The sequence below is a fragment of the Perca flavescens genome, chromosome 3 (genome assembly GCF_004354835.1).
Source record: "Perca flavescens isolate YP-PL-M2 chromosome 3, PFLA_1.0, whole genome shotgun sequence".
Lineage (NCBI taxonomy): Eukaryota > Metazoa > Chordata > Actinopteri > Perciformes > Percidae > Perca > Perca flavescens.
This window is the reverse complement of record NC_041333.1, coordinates 14,549,460-14,564,310: the sequence shown is the minus strand read 5'-3', so window position 1 is coordinate 14,564,310 and position 14,851 is coordinate 14,549,460. Positions and strand designations below refer to the sequence as shown.

At 37.8% G+C, this 14,851-nt stretch overlaps 1 protein-coding gene across 8 annotated transcripts in view; it reads right to left on the bottom strand.

Annotated features, from left to right (window-relative positions):
• Window positions 1-3,567: 3,567 nt before the first annotated feature.
• The window catches only part of schip1 (schwannomin interacting protein 1), a 233,620-nt gene continuing 222,336 nt past the window's right edge, over window positions 3,568-14,851 (bottom strand). For all 8 annotated transcript variants that reach the window (XM_028574669.1, XM_028574668.1, XM_028574671.1 and 5 more), the window contains 6 exons: window positions 13,957-14,075; window positions 11,874-11,991; window positions 10,964-11,161; window positions 6,114-6,237; window positions 5,388-5,481; window positions 3,568-3,682 (listed from right to left, as the gene is read on the bottom strand). In XM_028574669.1, the coding sequence (XP_028430470.1) occupies window positions 3,631-3,682; window positions 5,388-5,481; window positions 6,114-6,237; window positions 10,964-11,161; window positions 11,874-11,991; window positions 13,957-14,075 (705 nt within the window). In that variant the 3' untranslated portion in view covers window positions 3,568-3,630. The remainder of the gene's footprint in view (window positions 3,683-5,387; window positions 5,482-6,113; window positions 6,238-10,963; window positions 11,162-11,873; window positions 11,992-13,956; window positions 14,076-14,851) is intronic.

Sequence of the window (14,851 nt, the reverse complement as noted above, 5' to 3'; positions counted from 1 at the left end):
AGTATGATGAAAAAAGTAAATAAATCATAGTATGTTGCTCAAAGTGATAAAAATGTCATAGTACAGTATGTCAAAAAAAGTCATGGTATAGTATGTCGAAAAAAGTCATGAAAAAATCATAGTATAGTATGTTGAAAAAAGTGATAAAAATATCATAGCATAATACGTCGAAAAATGTCATAGTATAGTATGTTGAAAAAAGTGATAAAAATATCATAGCATAATACGTCGAAAAATGTCATAGTATAGTATGTTGAAAAAAGTAAAAAATAAATTAATTAAAGTATGATGAAAAAAGTAAAAAATCATAGTATAGTATGTTGAAAAAAGTGATAAAAATGTCATTGTATAGTATGTAAAAAAAAGTCATAAAAAGGCATATTATAGTACACGAAAAGTCATAAAAAAGTCACAGTATAGTATGTTGAAAAAGTTGTGAAAAGATAGTACAGTATGTTGAAAAAAAGTCATAAAAAAGCCACATGTCGAAAAAGCAATAGTATAGTACGCCAAAGAAGTCATAGTATAGTATATCGAAAAAGTCATAAATAGAGTCATATTATAGTATTACGAAAAAAGTAAAAAAAATGTCATAGTATACTAACTCGAAAAAAAACTTACTATAATACGTTGCGAAAAGTAAAAAGTCATGGTACAGTATGTTGAAAAAAGTGATAACAGACATAGTATGTCGAAAAAAGGCATACTATAGTACGCCAAAGAAGTCATAGTATAGTATGACGAAAAAAGCTAAAAAAAAAAGTCATAGTATGGTGGTGGTGATGGCGCAGTGGATATGACACATGCCTTTGGTGTGGGAGATCTGGCTTCAGTTCCCACTGCGGTACATCAACCAATGTGTCCCTGAGCGAGAAACTTAACCCCTAGTTACTCCAGAGGCATGCCACCTCTGATATACAGTATAGCAATTGTAAGTCGCTTTGTATAAAAGCATCAGCTAAATGACATGTAATGTAATGCAATATAGTATGTAAAAAAATCATAGTATAGTATGTCGGAAATTAAAAACAAAATTATCATTATCATATGACAAAAAAAGTCAAAAGTCATGGTATATTATGTCGAAAAAAGTCATAAAAAAGTCATATTATAGTATGACAAAAAAAGTAAAAAAAGACATAGTATACTATGTCAAAAAATGTCATAGTATAGTATGTAAAAATAAATCATAGTATGATGAAAAAAGTCAAAAGTCTATATTATGTCAAAAAAGTGATAACAAAGTCATGGTATAGTATGATGAAAAAAGTAAAAAAATTCATAGTATAGTATGTCGTAAAAGTGATAAAAAGTCATAGTATAGTACGTAAAAAAAAGTCATGCAAAAAGTCATAGTGTGGTAGTCAAACAAAGTCACCAAAAAAAAGTGATTAAAAAAGCCATAGGATAGTATGATGAAAAAAGTCAATAAGTCATAGTATGTTTCTCAAAGTGATACAAATGTCATAGTTTAGTATTTCGAAAAATGTCATGGTGTAGTATGTTGAAAAGAGTTAGGAAAAGACATATTATAGTATGTCGAAAAAAAGTCATAGTATGGTATGTCGAAAAAAGTCATAAAAAAAGTAATTAGTATAGCATGTTGAATGAAGTCATAAAAAAGTTAAAGTATAGTATGTCGAAAAAAAGTCATAATAGTTACGTTGAAAAGAGTCAGTGTAGTTTGTTGAATAAAGTCATAGAATAATATGTCAAAAAAATCATGGTATAGTATGTTGAAAAAAGTCATAAAAAGTCATAGTATAGTATGTCAAATAATCATAGTATAGTATGTAGAAAAAGTCATAAATAAATCATAGTATAGTATGTCAAAAGAAATCATAGTATGGAATGTCAAAAAAAGTCAAAAGTCATAGTATAGTATGTTCGAAAAAGTGATAAAAATGTCATAGTATAGTGCGTGGAAAAAAGTGATAAAAAAGTCATAGTACTTATGTCGAAAAAAGTTATAAAAAGTCATAGTATATTATGTTGAAAAAAATCATACTATAGTATGTCAAAAAAAAGCCATAGTATAGTATGTCAAAAAAAAGTCGTAGAATAGTATGTAGAAAAAAGTCATTAAAAAGTCATAGCATAGTACGTTGAAAAAATTTCTGTGTTCTATGTCAAAAAAAGTCGTAGTATATTATGAGCTATACGTGAACATTGGAAAACAATAGTTTGATGTTGTATTTATTGTTCAACATTACTGAGGACAGAAAATGATAGTCATAGCATAGTATGTAAAAAAAGGTAATAAAAAATCATAGTATAATGTGTTGAAAAAAAATCATAGTATAGTATGTCGAAAAAGTCATAAAAAAGTCATAGTATAGTACATCGAAAAAAGTCATAGTATAGTATTTCGAAAAGTCATTAAGTATCAATATAGTACGTCAAAAAAGTCCTAGTATAGTATGTTGGAAAAAGTCATAAAAAAGTCAAAGTATAGCATGTCGAAAAAAAGTCATTAAAAAATCATACTATTTATGTTGTATGTAGGCATAGTATAGTATGTCGAAAAGTTATAAAAAAGTAAAAGTATGGTATGCTGAAAAAGTCATTAAAAAGCAATAGTATAGTATGTCGAAAAAAGTAAAACAGTCAAATTTCCATAAGTTCATTTTAAAGAATACAAGCTCATTTCAAAGACCAGCAACAGCAGCTGCACATACATTCATTTTCATCCTTTGTTATTGACCTACTTGAATTTATCTTTTTTTAATCTTATCCCAACATACTGCACAACAAACCAAAATATATGAAACAAAGTTTATTCTTTATTTTACATATCTGTACATAAACATTTCTTCCCTCAAATAAAGTTTCTGATTACAGTAGGATGAAAACGATATTAACACACTTATTCATTTAAAATGACTCGTGTCAGAAAATCAACATTCACAAAATGTTGAAGAGCAATTAGAGTGAACGTATTACCAAAAGCTACGACTCCACTACAAGGCAGGCATGTTTCCTTTACACTCTTTTAGCACCTTCAAATAAACATTTCTCAGTTGAAAACTACCATTTGTGCAGAATAAAAACAGGTCGACTTTGAAATACTTTAAAATTACTGTCCAACTTAAAATGGTCTGAAGAAGTTAGTTTCCGTCATTTGTTTTTATTCAATGTTGTTTCTTTTTTCTCATGACTGACTTTCTACTAAATTTTTCACTATTATTTTATTTTTTCCCACAATTTTTTGCATTTGACAATTATAATTTAGTGGCAAATGTAGAAAGTTAAAAAGAAACAATAGCAAAGCAAGGCCGATCACTGCACAGGAAGCTGGGGACAGAATCCATGACAACACACAATCAGTTTCCTCTTCTCCCAGGAAGCAGGAAGTGCTCCTCCGTCCTTAGTGCTGGGAGAAAACCACAGAAGCAAATGAAAGAGGGGGGGCCTTCTGCCTCTGCTGCTGGAGTCAGTGGGTTGGACACAAAGGGAGACATGGGGAGACGGGGAAGCAGCAAGGAGCAAAATACTTGGGACAAGCGGGCAGGATTTGGAACGACACAGGGCAGAGGTGGAATGGCGGGGGAGGGTGGGGTGGGGGGGGTCTGGTTTGGAGCGGGAGCTTAGCTTGGCAAAGGGGAGCAGGGTGGAACAGGGACGGGCATCTTATTTAGATAGGGTCCTCTCAGCCAAATGTTTCTGCTGGCTCTCAGCATGCCTGGAAAAAAGAAAAAAGGAACATACAGTCACTTAAAGGATAAGTCTGGTGATATTTGATTTTTTTTTTTTTTGGTAACACTTTACTTGATGGTATCTACATAAGAGTGACATGACGCTGTCATGAACACATGACACTGTAATGACACAGTCATGACAAAGGAACCCTAACCTTAACCCTAACCATAACTTGTCATGACAAAAACCAACCTGACTTGTTTATAATGTTTATATTTTATTTTTGTATTACGTTCATGCCAGTGTCATGTCACTCTTATGTAGATACCTTCAAGTAAAGTGTAACCCTTTTTGTGAACACATTTTGAGAAAAGCCCAAAACCAAAAATCCTACTCACTAAATTGTGTGTGTAGAGAAAGCTTAGTGTAGCTTATCCCTTTGTGCCATATACCTTCGTTGTTGTCCAAAAAATATTAGACATTAAACTATAAAACAAAACACATGAGTGAGCCACACTGTTATATATTGTTCTGTTCTGTTCCTCTGATAAATCGCCTCGAGTGATGCCATGTGAGTCAGTATCAACTAGGGTTGAAGACTACAACTGGTTGTGGAGAAAGACCAGATCTGGGTAGCTAGGGTGACCAAACGTCCTCTTTTGCCCGGACATGTCCACTTTTTATAAATTCATGAAAATGTCCGGTTTTCACTGTTTTTCATGGGACGATTAAACGTGTACTTAAATTAACTGGCACTTTGCACACAATACTACGGTACTTTGTTGTGTGACGTAATTCCCGAGAGGCTGCGTTGTGGGCGGCTCTGTGACGCGCACACACAAAATGCCGAATGCGTTTCCTGCTAAAGATTTCCCACCGTGGTCAGAAAACACAGGGGAGACACTTTGTTTCTCTCGCTATGACTCTAGGGTCGTACTCGCTCGCCTTCACTACTCACTCTGAAGATAATCACCGTCACACTCTACCTTCTCCCTTGCTCTATTATATCACGCACTCCCCCCACACGCACGCCGGCTCAACGCACACACCAGCGCACAAGTATCAGTCCACTAACTAGGCTACGGCAATAGCTCTGCGTGGAGCCTCCGCAGAACCATAAAACAAGACCGCAAAAGAAATGTCCCACGTACCGTCCCGGTTGGGACCAGACAAGTGGGAGGCGGAGTGCACCGTGTGCAAAGCTGGCACATATGTTTCAGTGTCTTTATTATTTATCTTATTACATTGAAAAGGTATTAAGAGATATTTTGTTGAAGCTGGATCTTCTAACACCGAAGAGGTCATCAAATAATGTTCTAAATGAACATTATTTCATATTATTTATTTATTTTAAAAGAGAGCTATTATTTTGTTACAGGTTGTTACTGATTATATTTTATTACAGAAGTTATTTTTCCACAATTGAGGCATAATAAAGCATGTTCATTAACCTCTGAGAAGCCTGTCAGAATTTGTGTCTCAAGGCCGGGCAGAGTGTCCTCTTTTTTTGGAAATCAAAATATGGTCACCCTATGGGTGGCCCACTCCTCATATTTGCTCTGCATCTGTGTAAGTGGTTCAAGGCTACATTAGCCGCTACTAGCATAATACACCTGTACCTGAATTTTTTATTTCCAACCTTATTCTTTAAATGAAGGAGTTTTTTTTCCCTCTTATACACCAGATAGGAACTAAATGGATGGTAAATGTGGTAGATTAGATCCTTATTACAGTAAGTGCCTCATCACCTGGTGAGGTCCTCTATGTCAACCAGCATGGCATCTTGCTCCATGTGTAGTTCATCCCGAATCAGCAGCAACTGTACAAGCTCCTCATTCAGACCTGGAGAGGAAGATAATTTGAGGAATAATATTAAAATCATGTCGGGCTACAGACGTATCACTAAACAGGAATTTGTCCACGTCATATTTACAATATGGAAATACTTGACCACAGTTGACCATAACACATATTCTATTGTGACCCTTATCAATAAACCTACATGATATACTGTATATATCTCCCACTATGGGTTAAAAAAAAAAGACCTCACAAAGCCATCGAAATCTGAGCATAGACAGTCTGACAGTCACACATTAGAGGATAAATATGAAGCAGCAAAAAATAGATTTGGAAGGGAAAGTCTGTTTAGTAACTTAAAAGTAGCTCATGATTTTGGCACTCTTGGGGATTTTTGGATCTGTTTAATGTAAAATGTGAGATTATTCATCCCTGAGTAGCAGGATCAATGATCTGTACAGTGCAGTGACAGTAAATAGTTTAGGGGAAGCTGTTAACTGGTACAATTCTTTGAACTGACTATCATATATAAAAGCACTTTCACATCCACTAAAAAAGGGACAAGGGTCAGTATGCATGTGCATGTTTTTCCCCCATTTGCTTGCTTGCTCATTTCTGCAGTTAAAAGTAGAGGTGTATGTACTGTAATGTATGCATGCTTGTGGTAAACTCACTCTCAATCTGGGAGTGCAGGTCATTGACTATAACCTGGAGCTGCCCCAGCGTCATATCTCTCAAGTCGGTGGGCTTCAGGCTTCTTTTCATTAGACACTCACTGATGTGGGGCATGTGCGGAAGCTGCCGAAACACACACACACACACACACACACACACACACACACACACACACACACACACACACACACACACACACACACACACACACACACACACACACACACACACACACACACACACAGAGAAACACGGTTACATGAAGAGAAAAAAACCTTAGACATTGTGGTTATTCTATCTGGAGGTTGAAACAAGGTTCAGCTACACACTTCATTTTCTGCCGTGTTGTTTTTATATGCATATGTTTTTGTATGCATTTCCCTTTAAAGACATTGTGTCAAACGATTTATTTCCTGCAACAAAAAGATACTGCATATTATTGTAAACTCATGGACCTATAATCATGTGAAATTCAGTCATATCATTAAATAAATAAGAATCAGACTGAAATCAGAAATGTCTTTCATTGCATCTACATTATAAAGTTCAGTTGTATTGACTAAACATCAATCAATCAATCAATCAATCAATCAATCAATCAATCAATCAATCAATCGTTTAAATCATTTATCAATCAAAACTGCCAAACATTTACTGGTGCCAGCTTGTCGGACGTGAGCATTGTCTGATTTTCTCTCTCTAACAACTAGCTATTGGCATTTTACACTATTTTCTGACATTTAATAGTTAAGAAACTATGAATCTGTCCACTAAAAAATAATAATCAGCAGGTTATTCAGTAATGAAAACAATTGCTGGTTGTAGGCCTCACTTTGCTCAAATCTGGTCAAAAGCAACAACGGCATTAATTATCGGCAGAATTTAGAGCAATCAAATCAAATGATTTATTATTAATCAAAACTAAAAGTCAGCTGTTTTTGATTGACTGACAGTATGTGCAACTTTGATCTGCCAACCTAAATGTTTGTGATTAGTCGCTTTTGATTTGTTGCTTTTTCTGTAGAAAAACGACTGCTTTTTAGTCTTTTGTCTTCCCATGGTAGCGCCCCTGATAAAGGGAATATCACTATTTCTTTGAGGTTTTCACCTCTCTGTGTAGGGAGATTGTAAAGTTAGGGGATTCCAAGTAGAAACTACTGTTTGGTCACATAAGGGGTTGACAGTGCTTTGTACAAATTAGCAGCAGATTAACTCAGTGACGTGAAGTTTTCACTGTCCAGCAGAGGCCAGCAGTGATGCTGCTCTTCCTGAATGCTTTTACCCATAGAACCATAAAAAAATGGTGCAGGCCTCATGTCTCCTTTTATATTTAGTATTCAGTATGATTTTTCTTTTTACTGGTACTTTGAAAATTCCCAAGTCTTCCCATTCATCTACAGTAGTGAAACATCTATTATGTAATCAAAGACAAAGGTGGAGTGACACTAAAGGGTGAGAATTTACACATTATTTCCCTATGAGTGAAAATGAAAGTATTTCATATAATGCAGCGTCCTGAAAGTTTAAAGAATTGTATTTATGGCAATTACTGTATTGACTAGTACCTGAGCAGAAATGGCTCCAAACATTGCTTGTATTTTTCAGTCTCTCCTTTAATTTATAATTTCCAATGTTTCTGCTTGCTTTGTATACAGTATGTGTTAATGAGTCCCATTGCCACCAGCAGTTGCCCCATGTTCTCAGTCAACTTCAGAGTGTAGCCACAACATGCAATTCAATCACAAAGCATCATGTGCAACCGGTCTACATTCTTTCGCTTTCCCTCTAACACACATTTAATCTCTGCCTCCCACTTGTTCTCCAGTCACAATGAGAGAACATGCGCATGTGCCAAGTGTTTGTGTGCGTGGTTCTCGAAACTTTCTCACCCCTCTTTTGCTTTCACAATGGCACTGATGCAACTGTACTTGAAGCTGCCATGTGTCAGTTTCAGTTTCGAGAGACTTGAGATGCACACAAGGCGGTGACTAAAGAGTGACATCAAGAGAAATGTGATGTCAGAGACCAAGCCAGTGCAGAGGTTGTAGATTGGTGTTGGTCCTGACTCAACAGGCCAGAATGCTGACCACTGTGTGAGTTTCTGTTATCATACATATAATTACAAACTATTGACTACGTGTTGAAATACCAGCGAACAGACCTTCAGCAATGACTCGATATGAGATTGAGGAACTACACTTCTCTCTGAATGAATTTGTGGGAGAGACCTGAGGTTTTACATAGAATCTAAATCTCTCCCCGTATTTGCTCTCAATGACTTTTGTGCTTTCTCTCTCTCTCTCGCACACAAGCACACAGTTGGCTTAGTGTACCTACCTTGTTTGTTTTTTTACGTGTATATGTGATATAAACAAAACTGAACTTAACTGTTTATGCACTACTTAGTTCTTTTTAACTGTTAATACATAACTTTTTTATTTTTAGCTATCTATTTCATGCAATTTCTGTGACAAAGCGTGGCTTTAAGGTGTTACAACTGACTCAGGTTGGCGGAAGGTAAAGACCGGCAACACCAATTTGAAATCCTATTTGGGTGGGTATATACCTCTCCAAAAATGTATAATTTCTTTTTTCATATTAGTAGAGCTACTCCACTCTATGCACTTCTATGTACCCCAGGCAACTGCAGAAGTACCCCCTAGTTAAGGATCACTGTTCCAGGGAAGCATTGGCACATGTAACTGCTTCAATTTAATAGATCTCTGGTGTTGTGGACATGGCAGGCGGCTGTAGCCTTAATACATCTTAATATTCACTGTGTGTTCAGTCCAGATGTGACAGTGATGTCTTCTGACTGCTGAGCACTGCTACATCCCTCAACACTGAAGGCAATGCTTTCTGGTGTATGAATTATAGATGGACCCGGCTGAGCTGCCCCTCGCTTCTCTGAATAAGTAAAGCGGTTCTGCCTGCAAGTCCGTGTGGAAATATTGTATGTGTGAGTCTGACAGTGTGGGTGTGTGTGCGTGAGGCAGTGAGGCAGATAAAAATGGATGAAAAAATGATGAGCAGGGTCGTCATCACCTTCCTTCCTCTAAATGGGGGCAGAGGAAGACAAGCAACAGTGGGGGGATGTTGGAGGAGGATTACTGTGACATCATCACATCAAGTAAATGTTTCCCGTTTCCATAGCTTCCATATAATACTCATACGTTTCTGACACACAACCCACCCATCTATTCTCATACACTTTGACTAATATATGACCATATGATAGACATTTGACCATAATATATGTGACGGTTTGTTCTAAAACAGTAAAAATCAGAAAGCTCTACTGTATATCATATAGCTCTCTGCTCCAATTAGCTATCTTACTCAATCTTTAGAGGGGAACTACGCCCATTTTTGAAAATGCATACATGCTATGGTCTATAAAAATATTAGTTAACATTAAAAACTCTTCCCAAATGCAAAAACTAGAGCGCTTAAAGCTCAAATTTGTGATGTCATCAAGTATAAAGTCTGGAACTGCTCTATAGACAATAGATGACACTGACAGCACCCAGGGGAATGTTCTTAGAATATGGGAACAGTTTCTGTTTCAGAACTGAGAACATTACAATAGAATAAAAAACAAAACAAACATTCTGTGGGTCCACAAAATCTCCCATTGATTGTCTACGGAGCAGCTCCAGACTTTATACTTGATGACATCACAAGTTGGAGACTTTCTTCTCTGGTTTCTGTCGTTGAGAGAGAGTAGCTCATGTTCACAAATGTTGATTGAACTTTCCTAGGCTATGGAAATAATATATTGAATTTCTTAATTTAGGTTTTAAGTGAAAATATGATTAATAATTTCAAAGCCTTCCTCCTACTACAACAACATGAGGAATACTTGCTGTTTTAAGCGTTTGGTTTTGCTTTAAAACCATCATCAGGAGCAGGTAGAGGTGTATGGAAACACAAGTGTTCATAAATACCAAGTGTGCCAGCTGATTGCTTAGTTGCATCAATTAGGCTGATGATGTCACAGGCCTGAACTGCAATATCACATTTTTGGGGCATTTGGGGGCAGGGGTAACAAGCTGTAAACACAACACTAACATTTGATTAATATGGTGAACTTCTTAGCAAACATTTGCCGATTTACACATCCAGCAGATATGGAGCAACATTCATTTGGAGTTTCTGGCTGATACGTGAATGTAAGTCCAATGTTTACTCTCCTCTCCACCAAATCCTGAGAAAAATATCTGCCTCTTAACCTGCTAAATGTTCCACGTCCCTTACCAGCTAGTCACTAACTCTGTGGGAGTGTTTTGTTTTGTTGAAAACAGCTGCTTGTCTGCCAAAAACTACACTGATGAGAGCGATGAGAATGAACTAAAACAGTAAAGTTGTGGGCCGAAAAACCTAAACAATGAGCTGAAAGATGCTATAAAGCTCGACAGAACCGAGGGGAACGGCAGAGTCGGGTGATAATTCTCTGTGAGTTCATCATTACGAGAAGCCCCCTTCACATACAAGTAATGTGATCAATTGTTAATATAAAAACACTGATTTAAAGTAAAACCAAAAGCTTGAAATTGCAAATATGCCTTTGACCTAGTAACTCTTCTGTTACATGTCGTATAAATCAGTGGATCTCTTGGTTCCAGTGTATCAACTTTGTGTTGTATTTGCATGCTAACCTTATCTGTATAAAACTACATAACTCGTGGCCTAGGCCATTACATTTACATGGATTCTGTTATGTCTGAGAATATAGGAGTCATTTAGAAAATAAGAAGGGTGTTTCCCCCTTTTGTTTTGGACATGTTGTCCTTAGTGATACAAATCGTCACGGTCAAAGGCAGCATTACTGTGTAATTGTGGTACTGACCAGGTCGGCCACTGGTGACTTCTTGCGATTTTGTTTCTCCACCTCCACTTGCATCTTGGCCATGGGTTTAGCCATAGCCAGAGCCAGCTTCGCCTCGGCCTGCAGCTTCTTCTGTCGACTCAGGAAGTCCATGTCCTCCAGCGACTCAGAGTCGTCCTCTGTGGTGTCCCTATCAGAGTAGGACGAACTCTGCTTGGACTGCAGGGAGGACGTGGAGGAAGGAGGAAGAGGAAGAAAAGACAAATTATGGCAAGGTGGAATAAAATATGGAGGAGACAATGAACCGAATAAGAAATGAGGGAGAAAAGGAAAGATAAGAAAGACCAGGTCAGAAGATGAATGTTTAATTAATGTATTCTTGGCATTTTGGTATGTAGATTTTACACACTGACAGGAACGTCATTGTACATCAAATGGGATGTGAGGAGAGTGCGGATGAACATGCAAAGAAATGATAACTCTCTCTTTCTCCCTCTCTTTCTGTTAAACGTGTCTCAGGGTGACATGAGGTTAATGTGGCCAGTCATCCATGGCCATGGTGAGCGTATTCCAATTCACCTCTCATTTGCTGCCCGTGAATTGGTTAACAGGCCAGAAAACATGAGCAAAGACATTCATATAGCATCTGAAGCGCTGATTATATCTCTGATTCATAATGAATATCTCCCCCGTTTCACTGCTTTCATTCTTGTTCTGCCTCAATCTCGCTTTCACACAATCAGCTCTTTGACACTTTCACACTGTCAACTCTGTATATCATAATACAAATGTGTATTATGATATACAGAGTTGACGGTGTGAAAGTGCGATTCCAAGATTCAAGTCATTTTCTTTCATTCTTGAATTCTGGCGAAATACTATTATAACTCTGCGGGGGCTTCAAAGTGCACGTGTGGACATCAGTGCTTACCATGGGGGACAGAGGTGTGTCCAGACTGGTCTCTGTCTTGCTGTCATCTGCATCGCTGTCCTTGTCGCTGCCGCTGTCATTGACAAAACAGATCTGTAGGTTCATCCCGCTCTGCAGCCTGCAGGGAGAGGCAGAGACAGATAACAGGGGGCAACATGTTATTAGCATAAATGCAAATAAGAGTCAAGTCAGTTCAATGTTGCCTCTTTCTGCAGTAACTGCCTCGGACCAGGGCCAAAACGGACAGCAATGTCAACAGCGCTGCTGCTAATACATATGACCTATTGTATTATGATGAGTTCAATAAAGGATTTAGAGTGCTGTGAGTATGCACACTGAACTGTGTGCACTACGCCTTCCGCTAAAGAGGGAAAAAGTGCAAACCATATTAAGAAAAATAGAAAGAAGATCCTGGCAAATGCTAGCTGCCTTCATCACCAGAGCAAAGTGCCGGCTGAGGATAGCATTAAGGGAGGCTCTTGTTTTTAATCATCTCCCCTCTTGTCTTCAATATGGATCGATCCAGGAAGCCTCCGGTAGGTCTGATCCAATATGCTTGGGACCGGTGGGGGTGTTATTGTGCCACGGAGCAGCAGAATATCAGAGATCCACACATCAGTGGATCAATAATCTGTTTATTCAATGCAGTAATTACAAACAGAGCTGATTGATTACACAGCATAGATCTAATCAGTCCCGATTAAAGTAGGACCTGAGTGGTCGATTGTTTTTTTCCAGGAGAGGCAGCATCAAAAACCTCCCTGTAACTCCATTTTAATAGATTGATTACTAACTTTTCTGACAACCAGCAGCTGATAATATAATAATAATATGATGCCTTTATATATATATATATATATATATATATATATATATATATATATATATATATAGTTTGTAATGAGAGAGCACTGACAAGTTTATCTTTGACCTATAAATTATCTCACTCAGGACATATCTTGGTCACAATTCTTAAAAATTGAAGGGGTGTAATTATACACTCATCACATAGGTGTGAGGGTGTGTTTTCTAATACATTGTGTGGCTTGGAGATGGTGTTCATGCATTTCTTTTTCCAAAATACTTTAAAGAAGAAATGTAAGGGATCCTTTCTAAAAATAATAATAATATTGACTGACGTTTGGTATTGGTAGTTTTGCTTCTTAAATTCTTAAATATCGATAGTGGGTATCAGCCTCAAAAAAATCCAGTATCAGTTGGGTTCTAATACAGTGTGTCTATGACTTTGCCACCCCAGACAAGCATATCATACTGTATTTAACACATTACTGTCATCTTAACTATTTACAATCAGTCACCGATCTGCTGCAACAATATTGAGAAATCCACGTGAAACAAATCACAGGAATACAATGAGCATTGTAGTGTTTACAGAACATCTACTGGAGTTCCAGTAAGGTGCAGTGTAGGAGGTGGTAGTAATGTCTGTGTGTGTCTTTTGGGAAGTGAGGACACATTCACACTGCACAAATCCTTGTTGCTTCCTGTCATTCACTTCCTCCCTGTTTGCCCTTTCTTTACTGGTACCTATGAAAGTAACTGTAGACTTTCTGATTTATACCCTTCTGCGTGTTTTGTTTTTAGCTCTTGTATACCGCTAAAATTCATGCACCTTTGACGTCTTTGTGCCTTACATTATTGAGAAATCCATGTGATTCAAATCACAGTAATACAATGATCACTGGAGTGTTTACAGAACATCTAGTTCCAGTAAGGTGCAGTGTAGGAGGTGGTAGTAATGTCTGTGTGTGTTTTGGGAAGTGAGTGCCACAAGGGCTGACTATATGTGGCTCATTCACGCTGCACAAATCCTTTTTGTTTCCTGTCATTCACTTCCTCCCTGTTTGTCCTTTCTTTACTGGTACCTATGACAGTAACTCTAGACTTTCCAATTTATATCCTTCTGTGTGTTTTTTTTTTAGCTCTTGTATACCGCTAAAATTCATGCACCTTTGACGTCTTTGTGTATGATCGCCTTTCAGCTACATCCTTCTTCAGAGAATTATGAGACCACAGAAAATATTAGAAAACCAACAGTCACATGTGACAGAGGTCTTCTTACCGGGAGGACAGGCTGGGTTTGCCGCTCTTGCTGCAGCTCGTGTAGATGCCTGGCCCATCGTCAAAGAAACTGCCCAGGGCCAACTTCTGCCTGATAGACTCCCTCTCATTCTTTTGGGCCTGCAAAAGGACATTACCACAATATGGTTAGCTTTTTATGATCTTTTTGAGGAATTATTTTGTAGTTTCACAACGAAGTCAGAGTCATGCTGGTAGGGATTAGGTGTCTTCCTTAAAGATCCTGCAAGGTGGATGCTTGTCGTCATGGCACCTCAAACACCAGGTACCTATATATAGCTTTCTGGCATGCTACATCAGCCTAACTCTTTACTTCCCCCCCACATGACTAGCTGTATGCACAAATAGAAGCACCGTTACCCTGAGCACTTTTTGACAGTCCAAAACACAGGTGCAAGCGTATTGATAGCATCAGCCTCCTCTTAATTAGCAAAAGGAGCTTCAGTGTTATCCTAACAAGCTCTGATACAAAGTGTGGAGTCAGCTGAAGTACTGACAAAAAAGAAAAGATATATCTGAGCAGGGATCATAACAAGCTGACATTCTCAGAAGTCACAAGCAGGTGGTGCTGTTGTCTTAGAGAACAACCAGTGAGCACTCCGACACACACACACACACACACACACACACACACACACACACACACACACACACACACACACACACACACACACACACACACACACACACACACACACACACACACAGGGTACTTTTTATTGATTACAACGTACACTCCGTTAGAAATCACTACACTACACGCCTGAAATACACACATGCTCAGTACCTATTCATGCACAAATGGAGAAATGTCAAAGTGAGTGGGCTGAGCGGTTGGTTCCCAACCCAACTCCCTACGGACTGAGCTACTGCCACCC